We start from the raw sequence: 16,438 nt of genomic DNA, 5'->3' as shown, positions 1-16,438 counted from the left end.
AAAAGGAGCGGAACCAGACAATAACATTTCTGGATATGCAGATACAGAAATCGCCGGAAGGACCACGGTTTGCGGTATACCACAAGTCCGACATGATTCCCCACATCACTCCAGCTGACGCCTTCCAACCATCGCGGTATATCAATGCCGCCATAGCAGCTCTCATCAGAAGGGCGATACTGCTTCCCTCATCGCAGGACCTAATAAATGATGAGTTGGAAATCATACGAATGGCAGTATTACACGCTGGGTTCACAGGCGCCAAATTTACGCATGTACTGCGTAGAGTGAACGATTCCATCCATCCGTTCACCACGCTACACAACAAAAAAGAAATGGCAATAGTACCGTCAACATTACCATATCTAGGAGCACAGTCCATACTCATTAGCCGTATATTCCGGCGGTACGGCTTCGAGCTCCCCTTGACCCCTCTACCCAGCCTACGCAGAACCATATGCAACGACCGAGACAAAATCAGCGCATTAGAAAAATCGGGGGTCTACGCGGTGCCACTAAAAAATCCAACAACAGGAGAAATAGAGAAATATATAGGGGCAACAACAAGAATGATCGCCTGCCGTATCGCGGAACACCAGGATGATATAAATAAAGGAAGGCAAACAACAGAGCTGACCAGAAAAGTTCTACAACAAGGTTACACTCCGCTTTGGTCAGAAACAGCGCTCCTAAAAAGCTCCAACAATAGAAAAATAATATTCATCTGGGAAGCGATCCTCACAATAACAGCAGAAGCATGCAACGTCCCCACCCTGGACTTGCCCGAAATTTGGGTCACTCTTTACAAGCGCATAAACACTCAAACACGCCGACAAGCGCACACGTAGCGTGTGTGCTTTTCAGCGCATGCACCGTCAATTCGTGCCGTTCTAAAATCTCCTTCGAACCGGCGAAGTTACCGAACGCTAAAAGAATACATTATATTTTTAAAAATTCGCCAACGAAAATCTTCCGTTATTCGGTTTGGAACGTTCGGCACGTGCCTCTTTCAAATTTGTTCTTTCCACATTCGCCTGAAGACGACGATCATAATTTTTCGTCGAAAGTGCTTGCAATAAAAAGAAGAATCTACGTTTAACGCTGAACTCAGTGCCAATTGATTCTGATAAGTATTATTCCCAATTGGATAAACTGAACATGGCAATTAAAGAAAAACGTCCAGAACTAGCCAATAGAAAAGGCATTGTGTTTCACCAAGATAATGCCGGACTGCACACATTTTTATGAACACGCCAAAAATTATTGGAACTAGGCTGGGATGTTTTACCCCCAGCCCCATACTCACCTGACCTTGCCCTGTCGGACTACCATTTGTTCCATTCTCTGCAAAATTTCCTTCATGATAAAAACTTTGATACTTTGGAAGCTTGCAAAAACCATGTAGATCAGTTTTTCGCAGGAAAAACTGGAAAGTTCTACGAAGAGGGTATCATGAAGCTCCCCCTTAGATGGCAACATGTCATTAAAAACAATGGCACATACATAATGGAATAAAAGTATATTTTTAGTTTTAAAACAGTTTCTTTTATTTCTCTTAAAAATTGCCATGAAATTTCCAAACAAACCAATATAATACAATCTTTTAAATGGTAACTCACATTCAGCACTACATAGCACTTTTCACTTTGTGAAACAAAATCTTAATTTTGCTCAGAAAATATCTGAAACTTAATGATCATTTTGCATCTGCTTTTCTAAAATACTACACTTCCTATATTCTATGATTTCCAATCTTTTGAAATGGATTGGAAATCATGCTTACCTTTCCAGAATATTCATTTCTAATAATTTGAGTAATTTCAAATATATATGAAAGGTACCACTGACATCCAATTAATTTAGAAATGTAATAATGGATGAAACTTGGCAGCCTTTCCTTTTTTTTCATGTACATAAACATCTGCTATTTGTACTGTTCCATTTTAGGGGTCATGTGATACCTAGTAGTCAAGAATTAAACACCTACACAAATGGGCAACGTATTGGGTTCAAGCTAATTTAACTTAATCTAATCCAAAACAAGTAAAACAGCAAGGCCGTATTTGGGACAAGCCTATGTCTCGAAGACTCACTACTAAGCAGGATCACTTTGACGCTCATGGCGAGTCTCGTTCATTCTCCAATCATCTTTGGCAACACTGGTTTTGAGCAGAATCATTAAAACTTCACTGGCCACAGCCACGACCACGAGGTCATCCACGATGCATTTTCAGTGAAATTAACCTATCTAATGTTGAAATTTCTCTCTGCTGCATGATGCCCCAGGTTGAATGTTTGTCAATGTGAAAATTTCCCGTTTTCGAAAAAAATTATGGTGGCTATTGTATCGTTTGCAATAATTTTTTTAGTTTGCACAAACAAAATATATATATTAATAAATGTAAAAAGAAAAAATAATTATATTTCGGAAGTTAGTTTTAATATAAAATTATAACAACATGCCATCTAGTTTCAAAAAGTTCTGATGATGAAACAAGATATCTCTGGTCAATCGGTCAAGGTTAGCACATGGAGACCAGAAATATGTGGGGAATAACACAGGACAGGTAAATGGGTTTTTTTCAAAGATTTATTTGTCAAAATTCGATTTAGCAACATTCGCTTTTCAAACTTCCCAATGCACATGTTTGTCAAAATTCGATTTCACAATATTCATATTTCCAACTTACCAACCAGCAATGCATGCACAAATCTCGCACTACTGCTTGTTTGTAGAGTGTGTCGCCATTTTGTATTTTATTTTGACTCGGTTTTCGGTCCCCTGACTACCTACAAATCTTTTTTTTTATGCATGTATGATTTGGGCACCTAATACTCTGTGTCAAATTTCAACTCCTGACACATACTCCTTCATACCTCTAAGCTGGTAACACATCAGGCAGTATGATTTTATAAACAAGAAATAGTCTTGTCAAAAATGGAAAATTAAAAAAAAACAGTATTAGAAACATAATAAAAACTCCTCTGTTTAAAGGAAATTAAATCTACAGTCAGAATTACAATAGATACTATGAACTTTATAATTCCCAAAGTATGCTGCAGAAAATTAGGAAGACCAGAAGGATAATTGAAAACACAAATGGATGGTGTTATAGGCCCTGAATACACTGCAACATTTTGGGATAAAAACTGAGTATAGATAAAAGTTGGCTATGCAATTTGCCATAATGCACAAAACTTATACTATATATAGTATGACTTGAGGCTACACATCTGGCTAGCAACCTGTTGTTTACATCTAGGCATTGCAATTTTACAATCATACTTATCATGGAAGCAAATATGCTTTCAATTCAGATTCAAAAACAAAAACAGCAGTGATCATTGTAATGTGTTTAATTGAGGGGAAGTGAAGGAGCTGAAGAATACAGACATAGATTTGGTAAATTTCAACAAAGCCATAATTGTTTTTAATCTTCTACCAAGGATAACATCAAACATGGTATCGGTCAATACTAAATGGTTTATCATGGCTACATGCAACTTTAGTCACGTGCAATTTCCACAATAGAAACTACAAGGAAACTTCTCTGAAGAGCGATTGCATCAAAATTGTAATGTATATTGTCTTGAATGACTGCATACAATGTACTGTACATTACTGCAAATTTGATCAAGTTGCACTATGTTTGGGCCAAGTTACATTACAATCATTTAAAACCCAATTTTTCTACATGGATAAAAGATGTAATGTATCTGTCTCTCACATACCACCACCAAAGATCTCAGAAATTAAACAACACTAATAGTCTCTGCAACACACTATTTCATAGATATATTTACACAAAAATAATTGCATAATAAAAACTTGATCATCAATTCAATGTAAAACTTTGATTTTGTAACATAGTACTTTCATCCACTCATGTCTTCAATTGTTAAGGGAGCATCTATATCTGTCAGCAGAAATCACCTAGTTATTGAGTTTTCCATAATAATTATTTAAATTATGGGATATTTATTTCTATAACACCAAATGAACATAAACAATTATGGAAAATCCATAATAATGGGCATCTCTCTACATATAACATAAATAATCTTTTAAGCAAAAATGAGCTTGGTTTTAGATTATTTTTCATGTAAATATAGAATCATAAATACAAGTTTTCTATTTTCTGTAAATTTCTTATCTATGAAAAGTAGAATATTTAAAATTAAATTTATGACTGAATTCAATAAAACTTAAAAGTTTAAATAAAAATAAGTAACTTTGCTTTAATTTTTAATTTTCATTAAAAGTATAACTTCTCTTCACCATAAACATTAGACAGGGTGCATACGAAAAGTCCCTTTAACCAGAAAATTCTTGCGAACAGAGAGAACTACAGCTATGCAAGTGAGGTAACAGTATAGTAAAGCGACTATGCCCTATCTAATGCAAACAACAGCAGCACTCCTAGTGGCGAAATTTGGAAGACAGGCAGTGCAAATCGAAAACGAAAACAGATAGAGCAAACTTTCCAATTAGAAAGTTTTAGAATAACAATTAATTAGTATGAAACGACACGTGGTTCACGTGGATAAGGTAAATTGTCGCCCGTATACCCAAAAATGTTCGAAAGCAATGCATGCCATTTTGTGGAAACAATTGAAAGGAATAGCCATAGGTATGAAGAAATATGCACAATTTATTGCATAAAATATTTCTTCATACCTATGGCTATTTCTTTCAAACATCACACAAAATGGCATGCATTGCTTTCGGACACTTTTGGGTATACAGGCGACAATTTATCTTATCCGTGTGAACCACGTGTTGTTTCATACTGATTAGTTGATGCTGTAAAACTTTCTAATTGGAAAGTTTGCTCTATCTGTTTTCATTTTGCACTGCCTATCTTCCAAATTTTGCCACTAGGGGCGCTGCTGTTGTTTGCATTAGGTCGGGCATAGTCGCTTTACTATACCGTTACCTCACTTGCATAGCTGTAGCTCTCTCCGTTAGCAAGAATTTTCTGGTTAAAGAGACTTTCCTATGCACCCTGTATAATATAGTTTTATCATTGTATTGTGATTATGAATTTTAGACTGCAAGAATTGATCATCATACTTAGTAAAATGTATAAAATGAAACTAATAGATTAAAGATAAAATTGGAGGATAGTTTATTTAGATTTTCATTGCAAATGTAACAAACTATATCATCATCATTGTACTACTAGAAAAAAATTTGACAGAAGAAAAGATTTTAAAAGTAAAAATTATTTAATTAAAATAATTAATTAAAAGCACATTTCACTCACATATGACTCAATAAACGACAAACTGAATTCTTAACTTTTAAACAAATTGTTTAGCTCATGAAATACGTAAACTGTTTTTGTGTTGGATTGAATCCTTGCAAAACAAAGACAGAAAACATATGATTATAATGATATACTTATAATTTTATTATAAAGTGTATTTTTGTATAAAATTTGTTTCCTACATAACAGTGTATTGCAAATAAAATTCCAAAATCTAATAATTTTGAATACTTTATATAGCAATATGAAGAATATTTAATAAATTTTCAAACCTGTAATCTTCCATCAAGAGTCCTTTGTATGGTCACACATTTACTTGGATGTGCTCCATTTGTTGTAATAGCTGTTATTAAGCTATCTAGTTCATCACGTTTCTCTTTCAACTTCTTCACTAAACTTTCAATAGCTCTTTTAGAAAAACTCTCAGATTCTCCACCTTGACGATGACACATTAAGCTATGAACAATGCTGAGGCAAGCATCTGCAGATGTCGGAGCATTTGAAGTCATCTTTAGATACTTATATAATAAACAATCTGTCAATATTTTTATTAACTTCTTAAATGACTTTTCTTGTATGAATTCTGTAAAAGAGGAAAAACCATTCATTTTAACTATGCTTATATTATTTCTAAACTATATTCTATAGTAATTTAAAAAAGCTTTGTAATAAGATACTAAAAATATATCTGTAATTTTTAAAGTAAAATACTTTCAATAAGTTTTTTTTGTAATATACAGTTTATGATCATTGTTATATTTAATATTAAAATAAAAAAACATTAATCTTTAAAAAAAATTATTTAAAAACCTAATCATTAATCTAGTGTAAATAATAAAATGTTCTAAATATTTTTAGTAAGTTTTTAAAATAATTTATTAAAAATATAAAACCACATGTAACTGAAAATATTAAAAACATTATTATCAATATAATCTTTTTTTGTAGATTAATTTAATTTATTAATAAATTAATCTACAAGAAATTATCAACAAAATATTCGAAAAATTTTGGTCACTTATTTGTTACAAATTTATATTTAAAAAAAAAATTAATATCCATTGTTTTTCCAGTTTTATGAGTTCTCATTTATCAAGTTGAATAGAAATGTTAGCTATTTGTATAGTCATTGACAATCAAAGTTAATTCTGCTTGCAATATTCTGGTATTGTGAAAATCATTCTTTACCGTAATTTTGTTTAGATAATCTGCAGAAAGTTGCTAAAATGGAAAATCTTTGCATAATCTGCCCTACCTTGTTTCTGCAGTAGATATTGAAAGTATGTCTTGTTGTATAAAAGGGACCATCTCAAACATTTAAATGTTTTTTTGTTAAGTGGTGATCCATAAGCCCACCAGTGGGCAAGCAATTCTGTCACTAAACACTGGGAGTTTGGTCACGGGTTCACACCGTGCTCGGATAGGCTGGCCACGTGGCGTTTTCCAGGTTTTTTCTATGTTTGTAACACCTGAATAGGGGCCAGTTTCCCTTACAAGACCTCCCAGAAGGCATTTTCCCTTTGCGTAACATCGCGCCCCAGAAAAGGCAATGGAAAACTACTCTGGATGTAACTTTCCCTAGATACACCTTGGCGCATTTACTAACTACTTACTAACCTATGCCAGATGTTGCTGACATCAGGAATCTGATATGGCGTACAAAGGTGATCCACAGCATAAAATCTTTAACAGAAATCACCATTTTAAATTTTGTCTAATTTCAGTTTTCTGTACTTTATCATAGGATTCCACATCCAGAAATTTTTCAATGAAAATTTTGCTGCAATAGTTTTATCAGTTTTTCAAATATAGCCTTGTAATTTTAATCTAATTTATTATGCAGGATTGTTCCAAAATATGGGGACAAACATTGTATTTTCCTTTGAAGGTGTTCTAGTTTTGTGTGTGTCTGAAAAGTAACTCCAAATGAATATTGGACTCGGTATGTCTCCATATTGTAACTCCATATGTCTATTGGAATAACATGTGTTAATAGCTTTAAATATGTGTTTCGCATTCAGCTATATTGTTAATATTCAGTTTATTGAGTATTATTGTGTATTGTCCTCACTCACATGTATCACATCACAGTATCTTTGTGATGCAATAGCCATACTTGAGACAGTGTTGCATTCACTACTGATGGCCAAGGGAGATTGACAGATCCTTTTAAATGTGATCCTCTGTCTAACCTATAACTAACAAGCCAGTATCATGCTGCAAACATGCAACAATCATGATTTTTGTTTCTAGAAAAAGCCATCCATCAGGTCATTACAATCAAACACTGAAATATTTGAATATTTTAGTGAAAACATCCAAAAACATTAGTCTGTAGTTTAATAAATTTGTGCTGGGATTTAAGGTTTGTGAATATTGTTTTTAACAGTATCCAGTTGAACTTGAAAGATGTGCTTCTTTATATGGAAAAGACTTGACAAATTATAATAGACTATCCAATAGAGTTGAAATTTTTTTTTAAATTCAAAAAAAGTTTAGAAAATATTATAAGATAATAAACTGGCACTGATTTAATGTGTCTGCAACTCTCACATGCACAATGGCTACAGCCTCCATGATAGCTGCAGTAATAATTCAGTACCACACTGTCATATATATTAATACCTGTTTGTTGTGAGTTCTATGCAACTTATACGGAAATAGTCTTACAGTCTTCACTTCAATTGCAATTATTGATATCTAATGACCTTAAGTTTCCAGTTCACAAAGTACTCATTTCTTCTTTTTATTGCCAAATTATAAGTGTGTGCAGTGCATCGACATACATTAATAATACAGGTGTATGCATAATTGTTATCAATTCAGTAGTTTTGTCACTAAATCTAGATATTGTAAATGTTTATGGCAAACAAAAATTTATATTACTAATAGACTCTATAAAAAGGAGCGACTCACATTAACCAATTAACCGAAGTGCATATGATCGATATTGTGAACGTTTTCATAGCCCTTCCTGGGCTCTTCCTCAGGCTTCTTTTTTTGTTCCAAACAAGCTGGCAGTTAACATTCAAAAATATATCAAATGGTATTAGATTTGGGATACCATATATGCATGCATTCCAAGATGTTTAAATAATATCGAACAATACGATGAGTTTGAATGTGCATGCATTCCACTTTAAATATTATTGTCTAATAGGACCTGCCATGCCATCAAAAGGCATATCTCTTCCTTAAAATTAATGCAGGTGGTTCTGCATCCAGCCTTAAAAATTTCAATTGCCTCCAACCATTTGAGGTGTTCCAGATGTGGGGTGGTAAGGATAATACGGGCTCCAGTGAAGTCTGCTGTAATATCCGGGTTCGTCGCATAAGTGGAGAGGGCTGTTGTATGTCAGATTTATGCTCCTTTATCCTGACTCCCATTGAGTGTTTGGTGGAGCCAACATACACCATTTCCCTATCCCATATGTCATCTCTGATAAGGATGCCATAAATGCCTGGTAGTCTGTTGGGGTTAGGATGGTCTTTTCCATTATGCAGTATGTTGAAAATGGACAGGCATCTCCTGTAGGCAATACTGACCCAATGTCTTTTGGCAATTGTGGTGTATAATGATTTTAAATGGGGGTTAAAAGTGAGGATCTCCCATTTAAATTTAACCACCACAAATCAAGATCATATCTAAAGTAGCTCAAGTCTACTGGAAATTGATAAAGATCGAGAACTGATCCTCATCAGGAGTGATCAAAATTTTATCCCATCAAGAGAAGAAAAAAAAACCCTTTGATGCAACACTAGCTACATATGGAATGTTTGTTTTACAGAATCAGATAGTGTTTAGCATGTTATACACCTATGTTGTTTATTTGAGATTTGAGTACAGAATGGAAACAGAATCAGAATCAGGCCTACCCTGTTATGGAAAAAAAATTCATCTGAGTAAAGTAACAAGTTTCAGTGTTTAGATGACCTTATCTATCTAGGAACTTGGTCTAAAAACTGTAATTAGTTATTTTAGAATAAGAACAATTTTAACAATTATGTAGACATTTGTGAAAAAAACTTAAATTTCCTATGGATAAAGAAATTGTTTTAGTATTTATCATTGCTTTTAATGTATTTCAGACAATGAAAAAATTAAGTAAATTTGACTTCTGTATTGACAAACAACAAAATGTTATGTATTGTTTGCATTGCAAATTGTTCAATTCTAGAGCTGTTCTCTCACAAGAAATAGATTCAGAATCTGGAAAAGTTTACTGAAAGTTCTCTTTAATCATGAACTGTCCTGTATCCATATCAATAACATGTGCAAATGGAAAGAACTTTCACAGAGAGTTCAAAGCTCAAAATTAATGGATCCGGTAACTCAAGATATGATTTATCAGGAAGAAAAAAAGATTAAAGGTTGTTTCAGTAATATTATTTTCTATAATATGCTTTCTTGCAGAAAGAAATTTTCCTTTAAGATGTGATCAAAACATATTGGAAAATTCAGCTGATGTGAACAAGTTGAATTAATGGCTAACTTTGATCTGATATTAAGTAATCATATTAATTGTGCAGTTAAACTTGGATAATCAGTTACATACTTGAGTAACATACAATTTCTTTAAAAATTACTGTAATAATTTTATTTTGTATCTATTATGATAAATTATAAACTCAAAAATAACTATTATTTAATAATACTGGATTTTACACCAGATTTAAGTCACAAAGAGCATATTGTTACATAACTCTGGATATCTTCTATTTCGAAGTTAAGACAATGAAGAAAATATACACAAAATATGTTAAGGACTTGATGGTATGGTAAGAAGATTATACTTCCGTTTTTAATGTGAAAACGTCAGATCCTCCATAGAAAGACTGACGTTGATATCATTTTAACCATGTGAATTTTCTACTTACTGTTTGTCTTTTCGTGAAGTTTTTCTTCATGTGTTTTTAGCTGTTACTTCTGTGGTTGGCGAAAATGGATTAAACAGACTTGAAAATGTGTATATTTTCTTCATTGTCTTAACTTCAAAATCACAAAGAGCAGTTAAGTAAGATTTTAATAGTAGTAAATGTATTTTCAAAACCAATTGATAGAGAAAAATATTTTTTTGGACTTTTTGTAGTGACACTACTGAAAAAGATCTCACTAAATCAGTTTCATATACTATCTAACCTTGACATATTTCTTGCAGATTATTGTCTTACAACAACAGAATCAATATAAAAGGAAAGAAAAGTGGCACTCAAGCTTGTACCATTAAAGAAAACTCAAGAGCTTGTTACATCCCTTGCAGTGTTTATAACAAACTTGGTTGTTAGTGATACAGTTAAATTTTTAGTAATTGCATTACACTTTTTCAATGTAATATAGAGATTCTTTGCATTATTTTCTGAAATCATGAAGTGCTGGAAAATAAAAACCATGTAAACCTGACATAGAAACTATATGTAATATATAATTGTATAAATATAAAATTGCAACGTTTTAACAAAAATACTTGTTTATGTTCTTCATCCGTCGTTCGCTCCAGTTGACAGTCCACAATTTCACAAACACGGAGGCGACCTTTCTTTAGAGGATACCATCGGCCATGTTTTATATTTATTTTTACTGGAAAGTATATGTAATATAGTTTCTATGTCACGTTTGTATATGTAATGTGAGATGGGAGGCTAGAATTAAGTGTCAAAGTTTTAAGGTCTGAGCTTAATCACATAAGACTTGAATTAGCAGAGTTAAAAGAAACTTGTAAACATGATCACATGCATTTTAATGAGGCATCTAGTCTGCTCAAAGATATCACAAAATTCAAGTTTTTTTATGCATTGTGATTTGGTATAGTTTCTTTTCTCATATCACTTGAATCAATAAAGCAGTCAACAAGAAGACACACCACAATGAAACCGGTAAATGCAACACTAATTCTAATTAAAAGATTACAGCATCAATGATTTTGAAAAAAATATAAGAAAAAAGAATTTTATTTCATCTTAGGAAGTGTCATTCAGTACAGATTTCCAATCTGGAATTATAAAAGGGCAGTTTTCTTGTGAAAGTAAGGATGAACCCATTTTAGGAAAGAAAAACCATTTAAGAATAAACTACTTCAGTAAAATGGTAAAAATTGCTATTATGTTTGAAAGGGTTTCAACAGTTAAGTGATCACTGTAATGTGTTCAGTGTTATTTGTGACAATAAGAATTTGACAATAAACAATGGTGATCTCAATAGTAGCTGTAAAAATCTTGCTGAAAGACTGTAATATATAGTATACAGTCAAGAGACATAAATTCATCGGATCTTGTATATGAATTGGAAATATTATCTCCCATGTTACATATACTACAAATGCTGTTCAGTAATATTTCAATACATCTTTGCAAGAACATTTTCTCAAATATGATAGCTCCATTGAAAAATTTGGGGTTTATGCTATTCTCTTACAAAATTCACTAACTGGGTCAAAGCTATTATATACTGAGGCAACTACCAGAATGTTCCATCTCCATCTTGCAGGACATTGTGAAGATGTTGTGCATAATAGATATACAACAGAACTAGCTAAACAAGTAATAGAGAAGAAATTTGATCTGCTTTGATGGTCACAAACTTTGCTCCTAAGACACTGTGGAACAGATGAACACTATTTATCTGGGAGTTTATTTTCATTGCATCAATCAATATCAATGTCAATTACTGTGTATTAATTTACTTTTGTATTTTAGTTCAGTAATTTTTATTAATTTTATTTCATTGTGTACCCTGATATATAAAATTACAAAATTTTTAACAATTTCAATTTTGACACTTAGCAACTAGCTCCACAACCTTACTTAGTTCAATGTAATGCAACAAATTTTTCTCTATGCATACAAACATAAAAGCTTCTGAAATGTTCTTGTGTAAGAAAATACCTTGATTTTGATTTTGTGTGCAAGTTTAAAAAAGCAATGTTTACATGCTATATGTCATCATAACTTGTAGCATGTAAATATTGTGGTGTACTTTGATTGGATAGTTACACTGGAATAATGATGGGCTTGTCTGAAGTCTGAGTCCACAAAATTTCTAGATTGAGGTGAGACACCTCAACCTGTTTTATATAAAAACCTATTTCAATTCAGTTTATAACAAATGCTAATGTCATTACTCTGTGGCTAAGACAAATTAGTATAATTGATTTAATCATAATTCTTATAGTGAGAATAAATAACAATCAGAAATGGTTAGATCAGCAATGAAGAACCTGTTTATGAAGGTGAGTCATAACTGAATTCGAAATTTAGTAACTCCAAATCACAGGTCAAATATTTAATTGAGTAATTAAAAAAAAATTTTAAAAACTGCTTATAATTTTGTTTTAGTTAACTTTTTAATCTGTATCAGGAAAATAAAAAATTCTGCATAAATAAAAAGAAAATAATAATGATGTTATTATTGATGAAAACCAAATATTTAATTTAATGGAAAAGCTGCTGCTGTTTATTTGATAAGTCTCTCTTAAGTTCATAATTAGTAGCCTTTAAGACATCATGTCATCTTAGGATCTTGCTTTCATATAAAAAAAATATTTCATAAAGTTTAAAACTTCTCATAATTTATAAAAACCTAATACTTTCTGAACATTCAATTTTGGTATCTTAAAATCATGTGGGTTACAGGTTTACCATCACTGGCATTGATGTTCTAGGCAGTTGCAGAATGAGACCAACAAACAGAAAACATTATTCTTTTGTAAGTGATACAAAAACAGAATAGCAAAAATGAAACATGAAATCACATTACTCTTAAGAGTGTAGTAATAAATAAAATATTCTTTCTGATTTAAATTTATACATGTGTTATAATTATAAATCTATATAGTATACAGAATACTTAGAATGTTTGCATGTTTGTCTGTTAATAGCTTCATGAGATGCTATATTCATAAAAGTACAGAATGAAAAATGCATTGGTAGTTCCTAACTAAACAATCTCAACATTTGGTATGGAACAATTCCTAGTAGTTTCAAGTCTAGAACAGTTCCAATCTGGAACTACCTACTTCTAGTTTAACTTGTTAGAAAAATAATATAAATAAAACAGGATACGTCAACATTATTTTTAACTTTAATGGATTTACTAAAGTGGAAGGCTTTACAGTTTCTCCAAGGCTAGAGAGTTGAAGTGATTAGTAATCTAATACATAAGATAAGAAAAAAAAGGGCAAAATTTAAAGGTGGGGCTAAATTTAAACACTCAATAAAAAGAAAGCTCTTGAAAATGATGCAAGGTAAGCTTTGCTGACAGATTGGTAACCAACAGGACATTTATATTTAATTTTGTATAATAATCAATGTAAAAGATAAAGCTGTAGGCATTGTCATATCAATGATAAACCAATCAATGTGTGCCACACTTTGCATAGAAATTAAAATCTCTTGGCAAAGGCTGAAGGACTTAAATTCTTAAATTTTTATAAAATTGGTTTAGGATAACGATCTAGACAGGTGCAAGGCATATTATGAGTAGACTGATGAATCAGGATTTTTACCAAACTCCTGATGGCCAGTCTCTATCATTAAATTTCATAAAGAACATTGAACTAAAAGATTCCTGAATTAATTGACATTCTAATAAATGACATTACAACAACATAAGACCGAATGAAAATTCAAAACATTTTCTTATTCAAATTCAGACTTTCAGAAAATGATCCCACATCAGGCTATCTATCTTGTTGATAGTTACACTCTGTAAGAACTTGTTTACCGAATTCGTTAGTCTTGCCTAAGGAATTTGGCAAACAACTTCCAAACAATTCCAAACTAATTTACCGCTTCACAGTCTCATTTAAAAGAATCATTCAATAATTTCATTCTTAATTTATCTCATGTGTTTCTTCATTTTACTCCAACTTAAATTATAGTATTATTATTGTAGATTCATGCTGTCAAATTCAGTTCATAATTATTGAACTTTTGTTCTAAAATTAAAAAATGTGAACTCATTCAAACTTACTTTCAAAGTACTTCTATCATCTAATATCTAATGCAGATGTCTCTAGCAACTTGATGAGGTTTCTGAAAATAATCCTCAAGTCAAGATAAAATGTCTTGGGAGAAAGATCACTCAGCAAACATTGTCATTTTCCAGTGAACAAGACCAGTTGTTATCTGAATCAGTTGGTGGAGAGAGTGTCATCATAGATTCTAAGGCATAAGATCTATGATGACTCTCAATAAAACTTCAAACTAACAAAAAGAACAAAATTTTCCAAAACATAACAAAAAAAAAAAAAAAAAAAAAAAAGAGAAAGCTTGTAACTTCAAAATAAATAGTGTTATACTGTAATATACTTTCTAACAAACAGAAAGTAAAGCTTCATCATATGCACTAACACTTCAGGTGATCATGATTCAGTTAATCATAATAATAATGAAAAACAAATCTGGTAAGCCAGTATTAATCCATGGATCATTTTCATAGAAAAGATCTACTTACAGTATGCAAATTTATATCATCGTAAATGTCATATACATAACTCATTAGACTAATAATTTTTAATGATCCATTTTCAATTCATACCAAAAATGCCTCATCAACCCCTGAGGATTGATATCTACTACTTTAGGATCCCCTGGAATAGAATGTTTATGTTCACATTTCAGACAATGCAACACCAGCAGTAAACTTTTTCCAACAAAATAAAACATATTATTAGCATTAAGGAGATTATATAGTAACAAAGAACATACAAAAACCAAAACTGTAATGTCAGATAACAGCAGAAAACAAACCAGTTTATAGGAATGCCTACTTATTAATTTTTAAAAGAAATTCACCTTTGGGGATTTCTTATTACACATATATTTTGTACTTTTCTTATAACAGAGTTCTTACAACTAGATTTTAACATTTAAAAATTTAATAAATCACCTATTGTTAATTTTTCTAAAACTTTTTATTTTACTGTTTTGCAATTTTACAACACACACAAAATTATTTAAAAATTATTAAGCTATATAAAAAACTTCATATTACTAAATAAATAAAATAAACTATACTTAACAAAAAATTTAAAAATTCTCGTAATTCAGTTTTCTCAGATAATACATGCACAACATTTTATGTCCACAGGAAATGTCCATAAATCACATAACCCAATATTTTTCAAATTTTGATCCTTCCTCCCTCCTGGTTAGTGTGGCCAAAGAAGTAATCCTTACCTCTAAAATTATGTAGTCTAAAGAAGCCAGGTCACTAAATACTAAATATTTTTAAACTTAAACACCAGGTAGTTTTTTTCCCTGTTTAAATCTTTTCATTTTTACAATTTGCATTATACTGTTGTAATTATTCATACCATACTACATAAAACCATAGAATATGTATTTTTGTTATTTTATAGCCATATTGTATATCATCCTATATTAATTTTTATAAAAATGTATTAAATTAAATAATTATAATTGTGCAGTTATGTAATACTCACGCTGTTGTTGCACCACCAGTTCTCTATCAATATTGTTGATATATTGTCCCTTCTGTTCAACATTGCTTCTGCTAATAATTTTCCCAATACACTGATCCTCCATGCTCATGATGATGATATGTAAATAACACCCTTACAGTAAAACTGCAGCTTTGAATGAGGCAGTTGGACCTTATCAAAACTGTACATCATGCCCATAGGAATAAAAAAGACAAGGGAACCAATGGTGTCTACAAAGACATTGCCTCCTGAAATCTGCCTACCTGGAATATTGAAGACCCTCAAAAATGGGTAAAGTTTAAAAATGAAAATATTCTCAAAACACTGCTAAAAATCAATTGTTTTCCACTTTACTAAATGAGTAAAAGCCTTTCATAAAACACAAGAAATACCATTGCATTCTTCCAGAGTGCAATTGGAATTACACCATACACTCCATTAAGTATGTTTAAATGCAGCCAATTTTGGGGGAGTTATATCTCACAAAAGGTCACATATAGACAATCGGGTCCATTGACATTTTTACTCCTAAGGGCATGCATGACCTACAGATCCGATAAGGTCCCAACTGCCTCCTTCAGAGCTACAATTTTATAACACTTTCAACAAATAATAAGCTATATTGGAACTCCAACAAAGTTTTTTAAAAGGGGTTAAGCTAAGTGACTAAATCAGACTCCTAGTCAATTGTAACGGTCCATGGTGACCATCGACTTACCTCCTACC

General features: G+C 31.7%; 2 protein-coding genes across 2 annotated transcripts in view; one reads left to right on the top strand and one right to left on the bottom strand.

Moving 5' to 3' along the window:
* Positions 1-16,438, top strand: part of LOC136978726 (protein lifeguard 1-like) — a 351,072-nt gene that overhangs the window by 169,063 nt on the left and 165,571 nt on the right. The gene's annotated exons all lie outside the window — the stretch shown is intronic.
* Med (Smad/Smad4 homolog Medea) overlaps positions 1-16,438 on the bottom strand; it is a 37,387-nt gene that overhangs the window by 19,880 nt on the left and 1,069 nt on the right. Inside the window, exon 2 of the mRNA XM_067274509.1 lies at positions 5,543-5,853. Coding sequence (XP_067130610.1) covers positions 5,543-5,779 — 237 coding nt within the window. The 5' untranslated portion in view covers positions 5,780-5,853. The remainder of the gene's footprint in view (positions 1-5,542; positions 5,854-16,438) is intronic.

Source organism: Centruroides vittatus, unplaced genomic scaffold (assembly GCF_030686945.1).
Source record: "Centruroides vittatus isolate TY-2023 unplaced genomic scaffold, ASM3068694v2 contig_549, whole genome shotgun sequence".
In the NCBI taxonomy this organism is placed as follows: domain Eukaryota; kingdom Metazoa; phylum Arthropoda; class Arachnida; order Scorpiones; family Buthidae; genus Centruroides; species Centruroides vittatus.
The sequence above is the reverse complement of the archived record's forward strand: the minus strand, read 5'-3'. Positions and strand labels throughout refer to the sequence as shown.